At 37.3% G+C, this 22,016-nt stretch overlaps 1 protein-coding gene across 1 annotated transcript in view; it reads left to right on the top strand.

The window, feature by feature from the left end:
* Positions 1-22,016, top strand: part of ANK2 (ankyrin 2) — a gene marked incomplete at its 3' end in the record, with an annotated part of 166,806 nt that overhangs the window by 38,993 nt on the left and 105,797 nt on the right. Inside the window, exons 5-9 of the mRNA XM_026076727.1 lie at positions 8,280-8,378; positions 12,340-12,525; positions 13,005-13,028; positions 14,998-15,096; positions 16,277-16,375. Coding sequence (XP_025932512.1) covers positions 8,280-8,378; positions 12,340-12,525; positions 13,005-13,028; positions 14,998-15,096; positions 16,277-16,375 — 507 coding nt within the window. The remainder of the gene's footprint in view (positions 1-8,279; positions 8,379-12,339; positions 12,526-13,004; positions 13,029-14,997; positions 15,097-16,276; positions 16,376-22,016) is intronic.

Genomic DNA, 22,016 nt, shown 5'->3' on the forward strand with positions numbered 1-22,016 from the left:
TTTTGGGCACTAAATTATGCCCAATATCAAGGTCATGTTTTCTTTTGCAGGACTAATTTATTCTCTTCCCCTTATTCTCCATCAGCACAGTTTTGATTACAGGTTCATTCTTTGTAAAAATGACATATTTTTCAAGGCACAGAACATCTTCATGTCTGCCTGGCTCTGTTTCAGACTCTGTTGTTACTTTGCTGTTCTTGAGAAAATCGTGATATTTGAAGCTGCTAAAATAGTATCTTTGTGCTCTTTAAATTTGACATATAAGCTAGAAAGTGACTTACAGTAAAATACACTTCCCAGGAGAAGGGTTCTTGCATCTGAAAGGCAAAAGGTGTCATATAAATAGGGTTGCCTGAACCTGAACCGCAGCTGGGGTTCTGCATGATGTCTCATGAATGAACTTAGTTGGCTGATCATAAACCCAGACAGCATCATTTATCCATAGATGTTATAGTGCAGTAGTGTAAGTATAGAGTGGAAAGTGTTCATGCCATTTATATTACTAGAGAATTAGTGAGACAGCTGAAGGTGTAGTATTACTTTCTATATAGCCTCCTGTGTCACTGCATAATTATTCTTTTTTAACAAATTAGTTTCACGATCTACCATCTTAAGTAAATAGCATTTTATTGKTTTTTTTTGTTTATTTGGCCCAGTAATTTGCAATCACCAGCCTCACTAAATCCAGTAATCTTAGCCTTTTTCTTGTACATTTTTCTGAGCTTTAATCTTTACATTCTATGGGACTCAGGCCACAGAACCTGCCTACGTGAATGAGTGTAAGGATTGTTGCCTGAGCAATTAGCTAATGCTGCCTAGGGAATTTTACTGTAGGTCAGAATCCAGCAGCTCTCCTGTTCCCGAACAGATGCACCAGTTTACACGGAATAATTCTAGGCTCGCAAACTCGAACATCTAATCTGTGTGTCATCCTATTTACTAGCACTTTCTGGTTTTATGTTATGAAAGGAAAAGATACCCCAGGAAAATGAATATATACTGTTGTGCTGTGTTCTGCTTGTTTTGAAACACTGGGAAAGCAGTCTAGTCAGGAAACATAAGTTTTTATCATTGTTAATGGATATTCTTTAAGAAATAGTATTCCACAGTGCTTTAGCAAGTTTTATTTGGAAAACCACCCATCTACAGTATATAATTTAGCTGGTAGTTGATGAATCCAAAAGATGTTTTTACTAAATGCAGCTCTCATAAGATGGGCTCTAGACAAAACAAAACCTCCCTCTGTGAAAGGGTATCAGCATCACAACAGTGCAGTCAGAGGGTGCAGGAGGACAAGAGGTGAACCAAGCACACTTTCCTCACCAGTCTCGCAGGTCTGAGCCAGATATGAAGCTGAAACAAATTCCTGCTGTCAGAACAAGGAAAGAACTTTGAATCAAATTATGCTTCTCAAAGGCATAATTTGTTTTTTGCACTGGTCTTGGTTCAGCACACTTCTTGTGGTGGTAGTAGAATCAAACTCCCTGCTAAGGCAATCAAGTAAAACATATAGCCAAACATCGAAGCATTTTCTGAGCATGGCAATGGCACATTTTACACAAATAGATCTYTGAATGCTTTATCATAAAAAGAGAAAATCAAGCAATATGTGGGTAGTACATGTTGCACCTCAGCAGCACTGATCTGAATGCTCTGTAGGTACTACAGGCTCACTGGAGAAAAAATGTGCAGTAGTTCTAGAGGAGTTTTAGTTGTTTGGAACTTGTGAAAGCCTGCTTCATCACCTCAGTTTAAATATAGGTGTTTAGTTTCAGAAAATCAAATTGAAAACTTTTTAAAAAAACTGTATATATTATTATACTGTTAATCCATGCTTAAAGCTCCAGTTCTGACAGTAAACATTTTTGGTGACCTTATATTCATATTAAGTTGTAGATCTAATAGAGGGTAATTTCCTTCATCCACCTTTACATTCTCAATTTCATGTTTCTCAAACAGTAAGCTGAGAGAGATGGGCTCCTGATTCAAATATTCCAAATCATTCTCTGGAGAAGCCTCTCTTTGTCTGGACTATAAAGCAAAAATAGACTCCTTAGGCACCTTAAGTTTGTCAATTTAAAATTAAATGGTGTGAATTTCCCTTGAGTGTATCTTCAAAAATTCAACGACTACATATTTGCTTAAATATAAATACACATGCGCTAGTCCAAATAATTCCAAGATTTTTTTTTTTCTTGAGTGAGAATATGGATTAAATGGTTGTTTTATGGAAAATATATTTTAATGGAAAAGAAGTAAGAATGTGAGTAAGTGGTAAAGTTACTGCTATATCACACTTACAGATTTTGATGTAAGCTAGCAAAAAACTAGAAAGTTTTGAAAGTTAAAGTAGGTCCCTTAATTCACCCTTTTAGGCAGAGAATCTCTCTTGCTAAGATAAATCCTCTTATAAACGGTTTATTTTTAGACAGGCTGAAGATAATGCTCTGAGCATAATGCACAACAAATTTCTCAGAATTCTGATATTGTTGATTCTTTCATGAAGCCTTTTGCTAACAATTTCCTGGCAGTATTCAAGATCTATTTTTTAATTTAGTTTATAGTGTTGCATTTGTTACTTACATACTTCATTGATTAAAATCTATTAATTGCTTGAATTGTTAGAGGGGAAAATAGCCTTTGCTGGAGAGGTTATTTCCTCTCCTGTGGAGGTTAATGGAGACTGGGATAAAGAGAAGCAGCTAAAGGTGGAGGTAGAGCTACCTTCTTTTATGTGCTAAGGTGGGGTATGGATGTCAGTGGTCTAGGCTAATGTCTGTGGAAGAATGGGGAAACCAGGAAGTTGGAATGTAAGTCACGGAATAATGATATAACTCAGGAAGTTACGTTTTTGTTGGTGAAGTCAAGCTACACTTTGAAGGGTAGAAAAAGCCTGACACAGTTACTGAACTTAAAGGCCCCAGCAATGATATTACGGCGTAAAAGGCTATGTTAACACATGAACATAAATCAGAAGATCTTACTATCTACTTGTGTTATTTCATGAGCAATCTAAGCCCGTCTCATCCTTGTCTCATTCCTGTCTCATCCTTAGTGCTAGTGTCTGCTGGTTTTTGGGACTGGATTAGCTGAAATTCTAACAAGAGTAGTAAGAGAAGGAGGCATAGTAAGAAAGATAGAGTGACTTTCAGAAAGACCTCTGTCAGGTTAGTTTAAGTGCCAGGTCCTATTAAGGAAACTCTAGAGTAATCAAAAAGAAACTGACTTTTTATATGGACAGTATTTTGTGCACAGAATCTTCTCTGAATGTTGCTTAGAAATACAGTTATGGAAGTATAATAAAGTTTTTTGTTCTACTGAAAAAGCCTAACTACTTTGGTTTTCAGTTGTGACCATGACTAAATAACTTTTTGTTACCTTAACATCAAGCAAAATTGGGAAAAAGAGGCCCATGAAAACCCCATGCAATAAAATAGAGAGGCAGAGGAGACAACTGGTCTGGCTTGGGCAGTCTGCTGATTGTGTTGACCCTCTGATTGGTAATTACATCCTGAAGAGTAATCACAAATAAGTATTTGCTGTATGTAAACAATTGCATTAGATGTCAGCCGTCTTGTCTTCCTTGGTAATCTCAGTGATCTTCTAATACAGTCTTAAACAGTTCCTGAAGGCTTTTAAAGTAAAATAGATATGTTCATTTGAATTTACAACATGAGATTTTTCATTATAGGAGAATTTGGTAACTCTGATGCATCATCTGAAAGGAGGCATACTCAGGAAAGAGATAATACATTTTTGTTTTCTCYGTTTTCCTCATTAGCATGTGTATAGCTATATATGGGTGTAGGTATATGGATATTAAAGGCTATGCCTTCATGGGCTGGTGTGGGCAGGCTGGTTGATTCAAGTGGACTGGGTACTAATCACTCAGAGTTTGGAGGATGTATAGTTCTGATCATTGGTACTGCATGCAAGGAATATGGTTCCTTGAAAGCCTGCTGTAAAATAAGGTTAAACCAAGCTATATAACAGTTTGTTTGGTTTTCTAAGTGCTCTAATAATCCCTCTGCTTTTTAAAATTGTGTTCTTCATTAGGGCTTGGGCAAGATTTAATGATACGCATTCTGAGTCATATAAAGACTCGCCAATTTGCATTGATAGCTTGAAGAAGCATTGAGAGCTACTCATTTTCTTCAATTAGCAAGTAAATCAGTGAATGTAATAGAAAAAATGGAGTATGAAATACACTCTATTTATTTAGTGTTATTTCCTCATAATAACTTTGTATTATGGCAGTAAATAGCTTGCAGTATACATTTGTGAGGATAATGAAATCTGAGTGCTCTGTCCTCAGTACAAGTACTCTGATGAAATCATTGTCTGAAAGTGGATGCCATATATCATTAYGAAATTAATTTCTATTTTTACAGATAATGCACAAAATCTAAATGTACAGACAGTACATAAAACAGAGCTAGGCTTTCAAAAAAAGCAAAATAAAGTGCATTTCTCATATTCCATGTCACCTTTGTATACCACAGTTGGTATTTTTGGTCTAATTCTGAACTGTGTTTATACAGTATGGGGGTCATAATCTGGAGGAAAAATTATCGAAATAAAGTTTTGATTTTTTTTTCCTCCTAAGGCTCAATAACCCCACTGTATCCCAATTAACATACTACAAGAAGGAGGGGAGAGGTCAGTCTTTGCAACGTATCTGTGGAGAATCATTAACCAGAATGTCTTGAATTCAGTAGAAAACACCTTGAGCTAGTTAAACAAAAGTCTAGGGAAAATTTGCTTTCTTCAATCTGTAGAAGTCAAGGATCTAGAGCTCTGAAGTATCTGTAGAAGCAGAACAGAGAAAACAGGTATTGGTATAGGTCTTTGAAACTAAAAGATGAGGAGTTGGGAAGGGGACCTCAGAGTCAAGAAGTAAAAGGAAGGAAGGGAAGGATATACTTTTGTTGTGGACATTTCTCTTTAACTGTGGGACTGGCTGAGGAAGAAGGAAAATTGCTGTATAGGTGACACACACACATCATGGCTTGTCAGAGAAACTGCATGCAGGATGAGAGGAGGCAGGAATGTCCTGGCATCCAGCAGACAAATGAGAAGGAAGAGCTCCAGCAGGGCCAACAGGTAATCCCACTGTGTAGCGCACTGCCAAGGAGAGCTGTAATATTGGGAATCCTAAAATAGGAGTCTCTGGCCAAGAACCAGAAGTGCTGAGGTCAGGAAGATTTCAGTTAGAATCTCTGAAACCAGTTATTCACTGAGAAAGCAAAATTGACCCTGCCAGGGGAAAATTCAAGCTTGACCTTGCCAGGGGAGAAATTCAGGGGAAACTTTTCAGTATTTTTGGTGTAGTCATTTCTTCATACAGAAATCAGCATTCCATTGCAATTTCTAAAATAAGCCAGCTTTTAGGAAAATATGTACAATAGTTTAAAACTATAAACAAAGCTTGAAGGAGAAGAAGGCTATGATTTTATGTGTAAGAATTACCCTACCTACAATTGCTGTAGTTGCAACTATGATTATATCACACCAAGAGGGTTTCCTTGATGTGATGGAAACTCTCAGGATCAGTCTCAGGATCGTATGGAAATGCATTTAGTACATCTTGGTACTAAATGTTCATAAGTCATATACGTATTGCTTATGGTCTCCTAATCCAGGATTTATTGTCCTGATCCTATTCCAGAACTAGGGACTTGAGTTGATTAAAAAAAAATCTTCTAAGCTTTTGAGTAAATTGATTTACTCTGGCTTGAAAATTCTCATATTCCACCCATTTCTATTAGTGTGCGTGATCCTAGTATTCAGCCATATAATATTCAATACTAGAAGGATTTTACAAATGGCACGTAATAGCCATTAAAAAAACCCGCTATGTTAGATTTCAATATTAAAATACCAGTCAAGGATGTGGAAAATTACCATTAGTTATACCTAATACGTTGCCACTTTGTTTCTTTCCAGGATGGGAAGGAAAACTGAAATAGTGAGCCAACTCTGTTACCTGCATTTTTTTCTGTGCTATTCTGTCTAAATACAAGAGAAAACAAACCAATCTGTTCATAATTCCTACTGCCAGCTCACTCCCTCAGCTAGGCAATCCTCTTTCTTCTGCACCTTCCTAATTATAACCTGTCTTTCATTTTATGTTGGAATGAAATCTGTTAACTATCGCCCCCCATTAAAGAGTGTCTCAGGAGCAGCCAGAAGAATAGCATACACCCAGATTCACTGGCCTCCCAGCCCCAAAGTGGCCGTGGAAGAGGCTGACTGGTTTGCCTTCAAGTTTGTTGCCTAGTTTTAGCAGTGATTCGGAGGGAGGGGAGCTGTCCATCAAAATCTGATGCAGATTTACTTAACTGTTAAGAGGCTTTTCTCGATGCCTAACCTGGACTTCCTTTGCTATCACTTATGCTCAGTACTATTTTTCTGAATCATCACGAACATGTAGAACAGATCATTCCCCTCCTCTTTGGAGACACCTGTTACATATTTGAAGATTGTTGTCTTGTTTACCTTCAATTTTCTTTTCTTTAGGCTRAGCAACACCGATGACTGCAATGTTTTCTCAAAGAAGTGGGGCTATATTTATTTTTACATCCCTGTGCAGTGGTTGTCTTTATTGCAACAGAATGACCTCACTGGCCCTTCAGTAGACTACTATGACCTTCTTCTCTAACTAGTTATTCCCTATTTGTACAGTTTGTTACTCCTGACAAAGGGTAGAAACTGGCATTTGTCCTTACGGAATTACATTTGTGGCCCATTTCTCCAAGCTTAATAGGAACCTTTCACATTATGATCCTATTTTGTGGTGTACTTGCAGACCAACCTTGTTCATGCTGTCTGTAAGAGTAATAAGAGCACTCAGGTCTATCATCTAAGTCATTACTGAGAATTTTGAATAATACCTGACAAAGGCAGAGCCCTGTGCAGCTCTGCTCAAAATACAACCATTTTGGCAGTGAACCATTGTTGACAGTTCTCTAGGTGCAATTTTTTAATCATATGTCCCCAAGATTGTTCATGGAAATGCTAGAACATTATGCAACGTAGAATTAAAAGCCTTGCTAAAGCCAACATATGACATCTATTGCCTGAGCAATCTACATTTGGAAGTGCAGAGGGGAATTGTGAAGACATAATTCTACAATCATATGTTTTATCTAGTGACTGAAAAATTAGATTTTCATTAGGAAATTATTGAAAAGTTTCCATGGCAAGTTTGCTAGAAAGAATAATATTGGCTTCTGTGAAACAAGGCTCAGAATATCACAATATTTGCATCAATTCTAATTGTTGGTGTAAACGCACAAGCTTGTGACAGCATGCAACATTAAAAAAAAAAAAAGCATTGTTGAAGTCTGGTTTATGGTCTATGTTCTAGGTGAGTGTGCCATTCAARGACAGAAGAATTTTTTCAGAAATCTGGATGATTACGTCATTTTACATTACACTGTAATTTACGGAGTAAATAAGAAATGTCTAGGGCCTTTTCAACAACCCTAAAAGTATTCAGAAGAARGTTATTAATCAGCGATAGCTCACTTTCATGGCTTTCGTTCATAAGGATTTTGCAGCTATTGTTTGCATTTAAATTATTTTAAAGGGAAGAAAGGGCTTATGTTTCTAATAATTTGCCTGTAGTTTGATTAAATTGGAGGGATTTTTTTTTTTTAATTACTGTATTATGCAGGGCAGATTCTTTTAAGGACTTTAGGACATTATAAAGAATGTTTATAGTTAAATGATAGACTAACTTTTACTGTATGGTCAGAAATGCAGTCATTACTTTGCAAGGTTRATTTCCTTATGTGTGATGATTTGTAATGTATTATGTATTACAAAATTTTATGTAGTATGTTAAACCTTTGTCATCTCTACTCAGCTTGCCTTGAGGTATGGACTTTGTGGTCTTCAGGGAATGATGTCTTTGGTTAAGTAAATGGAATAAAGGGAGAAAACTCCAGCTTTCCTGTCAGCGTTCATAAAACTTTACTGCCAGCTTTACATTCCCTGAGCCATTATCAGAGAGAAATAACTCTCTTAATATTGTTGCCCGAAAATACATGTCAGAAGAGAATGAGTGTGAAAGCAGATATAGTTTTGTGAGTTTAAAAGATATTAAACATTACCACATTAAATTAGAAAATGCTAATTTTTTCTACTTATATAATTCAACATTTCAGTTTTAAAAAAGGCATAAATGCATTTTTAGCTGTATATTTATTTGGGATTTGTTAATATTAGTATATTCTATTTCTTCATTACAATTTTTTCTCATGCGTTCTTCCCAGAATGGCTTCACTCCTTTATATATGGCAGCTCAAGAGAATCATATTGAAGTGGTGAAATATCTCCTGGAAAATGGAGCCAACCAAAGCACAGCTACTGAGGTGAAGTATACTGGTTTTTTGGTTTTGTTTTGGGGTTTTTTTGCAGGTCACTTGAAGTCAGAAGATTTTCAAACTGAATATTTTGAGAATTTTCACTGGTTCATGTCACTGAATTGTATTTATGAATCTTCCACACACGGAAGACAAGGATGAACTGTTATGAAAGTTATGAAAAGTCAAGGGATGAAATCCTGCCTCWTTCATTTAACAGCAAAACTTCCAGTGAGCTCAGCGTTCTCACCTTCAGTTCGTGCCTGTTTCCTCTATCAGCTTTCCAGAAAATTTTCTGAAAAGTAAATGAATCTTTGAAGGGAGGACCCTAGAACTGCAGAAATTATAGGAGGGCAAGGTTGGCCCACTGAAATGGTATTGCTGGGGGGATGGCCTGAAGAGTGGATCATAAGCCAGGTGAAGAGGTACATATTTTGTTTGAACAGACTTATATCTCTGGCAGGTCCCATGAAAACTCAAGCATCTAGGAATGCCTTCACTTGAGCAACAGCGCTAAATTTGTCTGTGCTGCTTTTTGTTTTGCATAGTAACATCTGGGCAAAAATCGGTGAATAGAATATTATGGCATGTCTCTCCTGTGTAGAGAGTCTGCACTTGCCTGTGTAGAGGGGTCTTCAGGGAAGATAGTCTGGAGGCTTGCTTCAGCCTCTTCCTCAGCCACCTGAAAAGTGCATGGACCATAATGTGCATTCCATAATTAGAACTATGAGGGCCATGTCCAAAAGTGTATGTGTGTGTATAGTGTAAAATGGTATAAAACCAATTAGTATTGATAAGGAATAGCAAAACAACTTAGTTGTTGACAAGCTTCCTTTTAGATCTGATCTTGAGATTTTAGCCAAGTTCAGAATATTYGCTATACAGAGTGAAAGGGTGAGAAACAAGCAAGTATTGAGGAAAGTAGGTTTTCTGCTGGTCCTGGGTTCACAGAACCATTCAGGTTGAAAGGGGCCTTGGGAGGTCTCTTACTCCAACCTCCTGCTCTTGTTTCCCTAAGTGTGGAGCAATGAGAGCTTGTACCTTGGTGACCAACTTTAAGACTCTGATTCTGAGGCTTGTCTGTGACTTCAAGAATCGCCTATGAATATTCATTATTTTCTGTGGTTAATGTAATTTGGAAATCAAATGTCTAACAAGGATCACATCAATGAACTCACCTAGCAACGTGCTGCTTTCTCTGCAGACAGTTTATTTCTACCCCCAAACCACATGGACATAAATATGCAAAAGGATGGTATTCGTTGCTAGGTTCTGAGCTTAACTGCAGTGCTGTAAACCTATAGTAACTTCAGTCCAAGCAGCACAGATGCCAACATAACAGTGACCAGAATCCGTCTCAAGAGAAACTGAATCATGAGAACTTCCTTTTGCAAATGAGAGGATTTCAGGGCTATGGGGATAACTCATAGATGATAAAGGCTGTGCTTGTTCTATTTCCTTTTGTTCTGCTTCTGCCAAATGTTCTTTTATTCTAGGGAACTAGTGAACAGGCTCTGTACTGTAAAGTGCTGGCTTCTTGTGTGTTCTGTGGATATGCATTATTAAACAGTACTCTTTACCCTTCCTTAGTCTGTACAGAAACTCACCCATTCTGGATTACTTTCATGAACAGATGAATTTGAAATGATGGTTTATTTTTGCTTGCTTTCCTTTTCTTTAAACTGAACTCTCGGTGTTAACAGCTGCTTTACTGTCCCTTCTTTCAATGGATACTGTACCATTTGATGACAGCTCTTAAAATAATCCTCCTGTGGCCTGCATAGATGGAGATCATGTTACTGTTGCAGCTTTCTGAAGCATGAAATCCTGTGCAATTGCCAGGCAACTTGGCAGAAACATATCCCGGTGATTCGGTTGCAATGCAACTTTGGATCCCCAAGACCCAAGTCCAGCTACAGCTCTTAGTCACCTGCTTGCAGTTGTTCACTGAACAACTTTTATTGGCTGTGATCAGGTGCACTGGGTATTCATTCATTAGTTTACAGGAACTGTGAAGCTGATACGGTTATAACTAATGTGGTCTCTCCTTGAACATAAACATCCAGACAGCCCTGGAACTCATAGTATATTCTGATTAGAAAAAAAAGGAGTGGGGGAGTGGAGGGAAGAAGAAAAGCCAACTGCCCCCTACTCTAAACCCAAGTCCAGATCCATTTTCTGACATCAGAAAGGTCAGTGCTTACTTTTGTGACCTGAAAATTAAAGCTTGACTATGCCCTTATTTCTCAACTAGCTAAGTTTTGAGTTCAGATGTTACTCGGGTGGTGATCCCACTGAAACACACGGAGAAGGACGTTCTGTTTGGCATCAAAGATTGCCTGTTCTCATGGCAGGGATGGGGGAAGTGAAATGCCTTCTCAGGGCACCTGTTAGCCATGCTCTCTATGTGTAATAGGAGAGGGAATGCAGAAAGCGTTGTGTGCTTTTAGAGTAGGATGGAAGATAAAGTGGTGCAGATCAAATAGTTGTTCTTGGTTTTGAAGATACGAAACTAGCACCGCCTTTGGATGTATTTTATGTTTCCTCTCACTCTTATATACATATATGTATAAAATGAGAATAAGGTTGAGCTCAGTTTCACATGTCCTCTAATCCAGGATTTGTTCTCATGTTTCCAGAGGCAAAAGGCAAGTGCATTAAGCTATTTCAACACCTAATGTAGCCCCAATCTGAGAATTATCTTTACAATTCAGCTGTTTCATCAGCTGTTCACCCCTTTTTAATTCACTGTACAGAATTTAATCTCTATTACAGAAAGAAACTATGGTAGTATAGCTATTACAGCACACCTACCCACAGTTCTGTGCAAAAGGGAGCGAATGTTATTAGATTACTAAGGGGAAAGATCCCTTTGGCAAGACTGGGCAATTCCTCAAATGTTTGTCTCAACATATGTTGTCTCTCATTCCTTCCTAACTTGTCTTTTGTTATTTTATCATCTTTCCATTTTCCTATTCTCAATCAGTTTCTTATCTTTCCTGTGTCTTTACACTGTGTCCAAGTCGGTCTGCTCACTTTCTGGCTATAGTCATCTCTCTAGTTGTTCCTTCTGACCTCGATGCAGAATGCCTTGTTTTATTCCCTTCCCTTTTCATTTTGTTATTATTCACCATGCCTCCTGGTCACAGACTCAAGAACTCTGGTCTTCATGCTTTATCTGCCCTCCAATCTAAGATGTAGTTGCAGCACCTATACACAGTGCTTGAGATAGATTTAGTTTGTAGTCAGATTAACAGATATGTGAGTAGGTAGTACTTCAGATGAGATAGCAAGTTGTGATCATGCGACACGTTTTTGCATTGGCAATCCAGGGCACATGTGGAGGAGCAAGAATTTTTGAAAATAAGTTAAAAACAAAGCTAAAGATATGAATGAAAAATAGATTTTTCTGATTTGTTTTTCCAGAAGGTGCAAATATTGTAATGTTTTGCTGCTTAGAATTAGAATAAATTAATAAACATCATCTGCCTTTCTTGAGTCATAGTTCATGTCTAACTTAGAATGGGAAACAGCAGTAAATGTATCTGACGATATGCTTTCTTCTCCCAGAGATGTAAGATATTCACTAACAGGAACCCTCTACATTTTTCAGAATTACCCTATTCAATGCTCACCAGTCCTTGCCAAAATGTTGCTTAAAATATGCTTTGTGGTCTGTTTTAAGATGAGAAGTAATTGATAGAGATACTCTAGAACAATCCATTGCCTGTACTTGACATAAAGGAGATAACTTTGAAGGCAAAAAGCATGCTTCTGAAATGTTTGAAGTTGTATCTGGGAGGATAAAATGCTGTGCCTCTGATGTCGTTTCATTGGAGACTGTGGTGCAGAGGTAGAAAACAGCTGGTAACGTGCTTATCAAATTTCTCTGCGTGAGCAGTGCTGTGGTACTCGGCGAAGCTATATATTATTCAGCTTACTGAGTACGTTTTGCTTTTCTCTCTACCAGGATGGCTTCACTCCGTTAGCTGTTGCACTGCAGCAAGGACACAATCAGGCGGTGGCCATCCTCCTGGAAAATGACACCAAGGGCAAAGTGAGATTACCAGCTCTGCATATTGCCGCTAGAAAAGATGATACCAAATCAGCAGCGCTCTTGCTTCAGAATGACCATAATGCCGATGTGCAGTCCAAGGTAACATGATGCTGTCTTCAAGGTAACAGGGTAGTCATGTGGCTGAGTGCCTATGGGCAGCAAACTTTACTTCCTTCATCTTAAAGTAACAGTTAAAGGGAATTTCTTCTGTGGGGAGAGATAAGTTGCCAGACCAGTATCACCAATAATATATCGACTTTTGCAGTGTTTAGCTACCTAATAGTTTAAAACTCTACATTTCTTTGTTTTGTTTATACCTCCCATTTCTTTGGTAACCAGCTTTCTCTCATTATTTATGAACCAGAAGAAACAAAAATGGAAGCAGAATCACTGCTTCCCTATTAAATAGGATACTGGTTTATTGCCCATGGGAATGTAGCTTATATTTAATGTTACTGCATGCTTGAATGGCTTTTCCCATAATAACAGCATAACTCATTTCAACAAGCAACTTAGTTCCTCATTTTATGGCCAGTCTGTAATATCTTTCCTCTTTTTCCCAAAACATGCTGCATCAGATGATGGTGAATAGGACGACTGAGGTACCGAGATCAAAAATTTTTAATTACTCTTTCTGTTATTTATAGTTATTTTCTCTTCTCTCTGGCAATTTTTCTTTATTATTTAGCACTAAAAGTAAAGTTATGACTCTTTTTTAATACATAGCAATTTGTGACTCAGCAAACATATTTTTATTCATCCCTTGGTTTATAATTTCTTTTTATTTGTGAGCATCACTATTGAAGTAAACTTCAAGAATTGACATTCAGTTTAAAGAAGTCTAAAGCAAGTAATGGAGTTAAGGGAATAGAGGTATTTTTCTGATACAGTTAAATTAATTATGAAAATGCACTCACTTTGCATAACTACATTAAGGCGTCTGGCTTAGCCAGAATCATGGTAAAATTCATTTTCCTTGTATTACAGTAAAAAATATAATTGAATCTGTCAAGGTGAAAACTTGTTCAGAGCATCTGTTTATTTTTACTGTTCTTACTACAGTCTTTTCAGTGAAGTTTTCAATAGTCCTTAAGGGATAGCATATAATCAGAATTTACCTTTTTCTTTTGAAAAAAGAATTATTTCCAGGAATGCAGTCATTACGTTGTATATTTGAGTGCCTGTTTTTAAATAACAATAGAGTTTGCCTGTTAGAGGAAGGCATGGCTTTTGCCCACAGTGGCACGCGTGAACGTGCTCAGGCTTGATGTGTGAACACAGGAGCAAGCTGCCGGGAGGCAGCCGGTGAGGTGACGTGAAAGSGCGGCAGCTTCTCTCTGGCATCTGCCTGCATACATGTTCTTGGCTTGCTGTAGATGTGAAGCAGTTTACCTCTCCTTCACGCAGCATTAAATTACCTCTAAGTACCTTGCCTTTGTCACAAGGTAAATACGTGTCTGTGAAAAGTTAGTTGTTAATGCAACAGAAATTCACTCTCTAGTTTACCACACTATAGTATTTATGCATCTATAACCTCGCTAGACATTTTCCTGGTAATTTACCACAGCAGCAAGGCCATGAATTTAATGAATGTTTCATTCTACTTTGACCTGGATCATCTGTGGGCTGACATGGAAGTAAATGGAATTAGGTTAAAATAATGGGCTGATTGCTGTATCTTTTGGGAATAAAGTTGCTTTCAGAGTGCAACATCTGCCTACATTTCTTTATTCCATGAGCAGTTTAAAATGCTGATCCATACACTGACAGAAATGAAACCTAGCTCACAATGTGGTATGTACCAGAAGTATTTGTCTTTCCCATAACTAAGATTGTTAGATTTGATTAAATCAGTGTAAAGCTCTTCAGGAAAACCTCCAAAACAAGGTCCTTTCTACCTGAGTTACTTACAAGACTAAAAGCTGGCTCTCTGTCCTAGTTTCTGAAAAGTTAATCTTTTTTATGTTGCTGTCAAGCRTCTTGTGCCAAAGCAGGTTTCACCTTCAAGTGTTCAAGTGGCAATAATTAAATTGTTTTTTTCCTGATGTGTAGATGGCAAAGTTTTTTTCAGATCCTTTGAGATCCAAGTTGTATATAAACATAAATTATTATAGTTCTTGCACTATGCTGTCTACTATGTAAAGTTGTCAAATTTTATAATTCTAAGAGAAGATTAGTAAAATAAGAGACTAATAACTTTTGTAATCTGTTAGACAAAAGTAATAAACAGATGCACCCAAAAGTCTGATGTTGCTTCTGAACTGTAATAAAGAAACTTCCTTTATTTTCTCTAAGAATGGCTAATGTATTACTATTTTCTAAGATGAAAGCAAGTCACTTATTATTTGCTGGAATGCTGAATCACAGAATGAGAGAAAGAAACACTTTTGATAATCTTTAGTAAGAAAACTGCACCCTCTGTCTGCATGAAAGACTGTGCTATATTATAAGCGAACTGGATAAAATCAGTATAATATATTTGTTTGCCAGAAACTTCTGAAATCAGGTTCTAGTTAAGTAGAGTGTATTGTGTAGGTTGTTTTGTATAATACGAGCTGTTTCCTTTTGTAGAGTGGCTTTACACCTTTGCACATAGCTGCACACTATGGAAATGTCAATGTGGCAACACTTCTGCTAAACCGAGGAGCTGCAGTTGATTTCACAGCCAGGGTACGGAGGAATCCTTTTGTCTTTTTAGTTGGGATGGCCTATGAAAGTGGGAGCGTATCTTTGTTTAATTCCAAGTCAAGACTAAGTGAGAAACAAAGTAGTGTTGAAATTCTGTTATGTCCAAAGTTTTTTTCTTTGTGTGTGTGTTAATTCCTAAAGGTTGCCTCCATGCAATGCAGCAGAGTCCTTTGGAGTTTAGTGGCAACCATTATTCCCAGCTGAAAGGAGCAGGCTCCTTTGAATAGTTCCAGAGCGCCAATATTCTCATCACGTGTCAGTGCATTTTAGCTTCCCTGTCACAGTTAGACATATTCTAGAAGTCTATGTAATAAGTATTGGCTTTTTCCTGCCTGTTAAGGGTTCAGCATTTACTATACTACTTTGATATTTTCGCATATAAACATATTTTGAAAAAGTAAAATAAGGTACACTGCCATTATATAAATACAACAATGTAAGGACAAATTAATCATAACTACTCTTTTTATGGTAAACAACTGTAGAACTACATAACATAGTCTATTGCTGTTGTATGTTACATAGTTTGAAGCATGTCACCTAATGTTCTGCAAGCCTCTGGTAATCTGTATATCATCATAGCTACTGGATCATTACTTTTCCATATAGTTTTGCATTGCCAGACACACTTCAAATTACTGTAGCATTCTGCCTTTCAGACTGATTTCCTCCTTTTGCTGATCTGGAATAGTTGCTAATACTGCTTCTTTCCCTCACCCAAGGCATTTGCAAGGACCTTCAGGCTAAAGAGGACCTAGGCCTTTGCACTATTTGCATTACACTAATGAGATTCCTTTGTGCAGGAGTCATGCGTTTGTGTGTTCTGTGTATGTTGCAGTGATTTAAATGCATCTGTGTGGTGTGAATATTGACTTCCTGGGACTCTGATACATGTCTGTTTATTTGTCTGACTCCGGGACTGTGATGTTTGCTGCTTTGGCAAATGTGCTTCTTAGTTATTAAAAGAAAAAAGATTCTTGCTTAAAAAGAAATTACTAACTCTAGTTTAAATGGTGTGTGCCTAGCTCTGATGCTCAAGTATGTTTTTGTTTATTCTCTATAATGTAGTGATGGTCTCATTTTTGTGATCCAAACACAAAGTCGCCACCATCATACACCTTCAAATCCATCACGCTCATTGTTTGTTCTTTTCATGGTGTAGAATGGAATCACCCCACTGCATGTGGCTTCCAAAAGGGGAAACACAAACATGGTGAAGCTCTTGTTGGATCGCGGAGGGCAGATCGATGCCAAAACCAGGGTGAGTGTTTCTATTCCCTGAATATGATGATGTCCCTTCTTGGGAATGGATTGGGGTTTTTTGCTTGCTTGTTTTTCTTTTTTTAGCCAGAGACCGGGAACACCAAGATTCATAGCTAGGAATTTTACTTAAGTAATTGTTTCTTTCTTGTTTTCTGTTCTTAAAGTGAGATATTAGATGCAGTTGCTATAAAAGGTTAGCTGAATGCAGCTCCAAAAATGTTAACGTTGCCTTCTCACAAGTGAACTTGTTCTGAAACTTGGACCAAATTTTCAGTGGTAACTCCAAAAATAATTTATAAAGCAATACTTTTGTACTGATTTTATGTATTTGGAATCCTACTTTTGTTTTTCAGATAGTTATTTGTTTTATGTAGACTGTTTTCTGTGCTATCAGACTAAAGAATGGCTGGTATTGATAGTAGGAGGCAGAGAAACTATTTCTTTCAGTTTCCTGTATAATCTACCTGCATCATAGAGGAAATACAGCAAAACTCAGATCTTGGTGAGGAAACAGTTAAGCCTGTTAATCACTCCAATCGCTGTGTTGCACAGCAATGGGAAGTGGAAGGTCTGTGCTCAGCTAAGCCTTTCAGTCCCCTGACTCTTATATATTTATGCCAGTCATAAGTAGCCTATTGAGAAGGAAAACTGCCTCAGTGGGCTGGCAACCACTTTATACTGAAGAGTCAACACTAGGAACAAGTAACCTACACTGCCACCAGCAAACCACCTCTTTCTCTGTAACCACAGAGAATTAGGTGACTCTTGGTGGCTTCTTCCTCCCAGTTGTGTTATTGAAATGCCACAGCAATACTTCAGACTTTATTCATGGGTCATTTTGCAGTCATTCAGGACAAAAAAGATGCATCAATTTATATGAGTAGGGTTATTTTTTTTTTATCAGATTTTGGAATCACCTAGTAAAATGTGGTCATTTATGCAAATGGCACTGTACAGGACTTGTTCTTGAAAGCTGCTGTTTTTAGGCACTGATCTGCAAACTTACATCTCCAAGTAATAGAGGGTGTTTCAGAACACAGAGCTGGATGTAGGAGTTTGACACTAAAGTGACGTGTAAGGCTTTTGTTTAATAAGGTAGAAAGGTAGGAGACATTGCATTCAACAGCCCTTGTGGTTGATTCTGCCTCCTCTATTACTTTGCTATTAATTTAATCAACCATTTATTGCTTCATAATCTRTGAAGACAAATTGCGATTAGAATTTTGATTTCTGATTATGTATGGAATAATGTCTCACTTTTTTTGTTTTGTTTTGTTTTTTAAAACACTTGTGATGGAAAATGCTGCCCCTTATGAAGGCATGTGGTTAATCACTCCTGACCAGATTCTCCACAATGTGTGCCTAAAATCTAATGGTAAAGAGGCAGGAAATATAATATACTGCAGTCAAGATATTCCAGATACTCATAAGCACAGTAGTCATATGGAAATGGTCTGTTTGGCTTCTGGAATGACAGTATTGAATTCACCTATTCACCTGCTCAATATTTAGATATTTGTTTTGGAAAAGTTGGCCCAGATGATTGTCAAGGACGACTTGATTTTTATGAAGTCAAGGTGTATTCCCATCCCCTCTCAGTGAGGAAGACTGGGATGTAGTTGTGAATGACACTGAACGAGCAGGGCTCTGTCCAGTGTCCATGGAAGGCTCTCATTTTAGAGGAATGCCCACTGCTGTGGCTTACTGCCCTTCGTCAGCTGGTAGAGTAGCTCAGACAGTGTCAGCACAAAGACACCAGTGAAACCCATTAATGTATCCTAAAGCACATATATTCCAGTTTGCACAGGCTCAGCAGCTTCTACTTGCTTTCATCCTCTACATGCTCTCTGCTCAAAGTTGCGCGGCTGCAGTTGCTGCACGTACTTTACAGTGTGGGAGATTCCAAAGCTTTGGTTCTGTTGTCAATGTCTCTGTGGCGTGATAATGTCTTCATGCCAGCTTTTTATATAGTCTCGGTGTCTTTTTCTTTTCCCCTTGCTTTGTCCGCATGCCTTGTGCTTTGCTATGGCCGTGAGTATGTAGGGTATTGAAGAGGTAGGTTGTGTGTTGCATGCCATGCATACGTGTGTTTTGTACTTCAAAGGAAAGACTTCTGCCTCCCCCTGCTTGGTACTAACATGCTTGCCTTTCCATACGTGCCTTGTCATTTCTCCTAAGGAGCATTTACATTCTTGCAGGAGGTCAGAGCCACTGAAGCACAGTGAAATTAAATGTACTGGGATATTTCATGTCTGGTAGCCTGGGCTTTTATACTTGGTTTCCATACCATATCAAAACAAGCTCTTTGGTTAAGGAAGTATTCATTACTTTCATTCATTTTATTTTTAACTTTATTACATGACATCTGATGATGCATAAATTGAGTAAGCTGATTTTAACAGATTTTAAAAGAGCCTCAGTACTTTAATTTTGAAAAGTTAACCTGTGAAATCTCTTTATGTTTGAAAATGTTCCATTGGAATGATCTGTTGGGGTCCCTGTATTGTCTAAAAAAAGTTAAATAAAAAGTACATTCTTCAAAGTGAGTAAATTAAGAATGTGTCCTACCATTGCATAGTTAATGTTGCATGTCAGAGCAAATTCTGCTTGCTGCAGGAATTAAATATCTTTGTTTTGTGTACATTTCATAAAGTGTACACTGAGATTTTTATGGCATTTCTTGCTAGACCATAAAGATGTAGAATTGCAAGTAAATTTGCTTGCCACATTTATATATATTTTTAAATATAGTATTTTACTTAAATATTTCTGGTAAATAGTAAATACTTGAATAGTATCTTACTTAAATATTTCTGGTAAATTTTACCATTTTTTAAACTAACTACTAAGTAAGTTCTTAAAATGTGGAATTTCACTTCTCTTTTATATTGTATCTAAAGCAAAATTGTAAACTCCATTCCAAATTGTATCAACAGGATAATTTTATTCATACTGTTTGTTATATTTACATTAGCATTAGTTGTATTTACATACAAGCCTCATCCGGAGGTTTGTTTGCTAAATGAAAACAGACAGAATTTCGTATTTAAAATGTTAGTGAAGCCTGTAATCTCTAAAAGCTTACCTGAACAAGAATGTCAATGACATATAGCTGTTTAAAATCTTAAAAAGCAAGATAACAGCCAACCTTCTGACCTCTAAAACTTAMTATGATAGAGCAGTGGAACTGAGTTTCAGAAGCAATTGCAGACTGTGGCTTGGGACCTGTGTCCAGAAATTTGTTTTCTGAAAGGTGATGGAAACTTCAATTTATGCTTAAATCTATGTCATGCAATGAAGAGTAAAATGGCAATTGTCAATTCTCACTTTGATGGAAGGAAAGCATTTGCAGCCTTCCCAAAACATAGTAAAGATTATTACAGGGAAAATTGTTTTAGCATTTAAAAGCAAAACAATTTCAGCATAGTCAAAAGTATATTTATATTAAAAATATTTTTTTCTGATATAAATGAATAGTAGCAGGAAGGATATTCAAATGATACCTTCATCATATTGAAACGTTACTGACTTTATTAAAGCGTTTTAGCAGTGTTCTTTGTGAGTGCAATTTGTATAATATCTCTATTTTTATAATCTCTATTGAATAGCATCTCTGTATTTATGCATAGAATGTATAAGAAAAAAGAAATAAGAATGTGAGACTTATTTAGTTTTTGATTTTGCTTTTTTGCCTTTAAAACACCATGTTATTCACAGCCCTTTGATGCCTTACTAGCGCTTCCATTTTTTGTGACTATGCAAGCCTGCTAGGAAGGTGGGGAGTAACACATTCACCTGTCTCAGAGGCTGAATTGTCATGTATTTGCATTCCTTCTACTGAAGCTTGCCACCATTGAAATACAATTTTTCTTGCTCTGGGACTTTTTTAGAGTCCTCTTGCAGGCTCTTGTCCAGAATATTTATGGTTGAAAAAAGCCTGGGATGAAACGGCAAATCCAGTTTTGGAATGGAAAGCTGACTGTGTTGGGAAGTAAACATGTTGTGTGCCTAGAGCTTGGCAGCTGGAGCTGGAGTGGGGATCAGAAGCGATAATGCTGGGGAGAAAGTCTGGTGTAACATTTGGGTTGGAGAAGGGCCACAGAAGAGAAAGGAAGCCCAGCTGGAGCTGAAAGAAGGGGAAGGTCAGTCACAGAGATGTGCAATACCAATGGGAAAAGAAAAGGAAAGGACCTGCAGGGGCTGGAACTTGGATTTGCTTTTTTTGTGAATGAGCTTCAGATGCCCTGGGAACCTACGGGGATTTATTCATGATAGTGTCGTCTTTTGTAAATGTGCATCCTGACAGAACAGGCACAGCTCTCTGCTGTTACAACATTGTAATGAGTTTCCTATCATAAAGCCATTGTAACGGGACCCTAACGCTGTGCTGACACCATTCTACATTTACAGTGGCATTTTTTTCTGCAGTAATCCTGCTGTGACATTTTCTCCTGGTCTTAACAAATGGGCAGAGCACTAATAATTCGTTGGCAGCTTTTGCTATTCCTAAAGCTATGTTAGATTATAAATACCTAATCACAAAGCAGATATTGGATATAAAAAAAATGTTAGTGGGTTTACATAATGTTTACAAGGAAGGGAGAGGGAATGTTGCGCAGATTATCTACATCAGCAAGCTGTATAGATTATTAGAGTATCATTTAGAATTCTTTAAGTTAATATCTTATTACTCAAGCAAACCCAGGGGATATTTTTGCTGTATTTTTTTTTATTTGTACTTTGAGTGGCATACTTGGAGGAATACTTTAGAGTGTGTTTAATTATGCCAAGATTCTTAAAGCTTAGAACAAGAGGTAGAGTTGCCTTATTCATTTTTAAGGAAATGAGGTTTAATAGTAATGCAAAAGTGAACAAATGATAAGACCTTTATTTTTCAAGGAAATTTGTACAACTTTGCATGTTTGTGCCTGACATGTACACATTATGCAAATTTGATTTCACCCTTATACAAATAAGAATTTGCAGGTGCAGTTTAGAAGAATTCTTTGATAATTTCGCTTTTGATTTTCACATGCTATCGTTAGTCTTAATTTCGATGAGCACCAAATGTGTGTAACTTCCCTTTCATTCAGACACTACCCACATAATTTCCCATTCCCATTCCCACAGCTTTTTGTTATTTCAGTCTCTCTGGTAAACAGAAGCAGAGCATTTTARTAACTATGAAATGACCTAATAATTTATCTTCCTGAGCCCTGTAGGCAGGAGCCATGCAAGGAATTTGAAATTAATTTTACAGGTTAAGAAATGATCAGTGATCTTCAAGAAAAAAGGCAAAAGTTGATGTTCTGTTTTGACAGCCATTTATGAGGAAAGTAGAAGTGATGAAATTTCATGGCTTCCATACATGGTGACTTGTAGTGTATTTTCTAACAGTGAGGTACCTGTTGGTTAAGTTACAAACAGTGTGCTAGAAGAGTACCACATACAGGAACAACAGATTAGAGGATACAGGATGTTATTCAGTTACTTGGAAGATGAAAACGTTTAACTTGCCATTCTGTATTATTTTGGATGAGATAAACATGGGATTTTCAAAGATGTAGATATGTTGAACTTCTCGTCTTCTAGAATGGCAGCCTTTGTGCTCCCGGAGTGTCCGTTATCTGTACACTGGG

This window comes from Apteryx rowi, unplaced genomic scaffold (assembly GCF_003343035.1).
Source record: "Apteryx rowi isolate R43461 unplaced genomic scaffold, aptRow1 scaffold_438, whole genome shotgun sequence".
In the NCBI taxonomy this organism is placed as follows: Eukaryota; Metazoa; Chordata; class Aves; order Apterygiformes; family Apterygidae; genus Apteryx; species Apteryx rowi.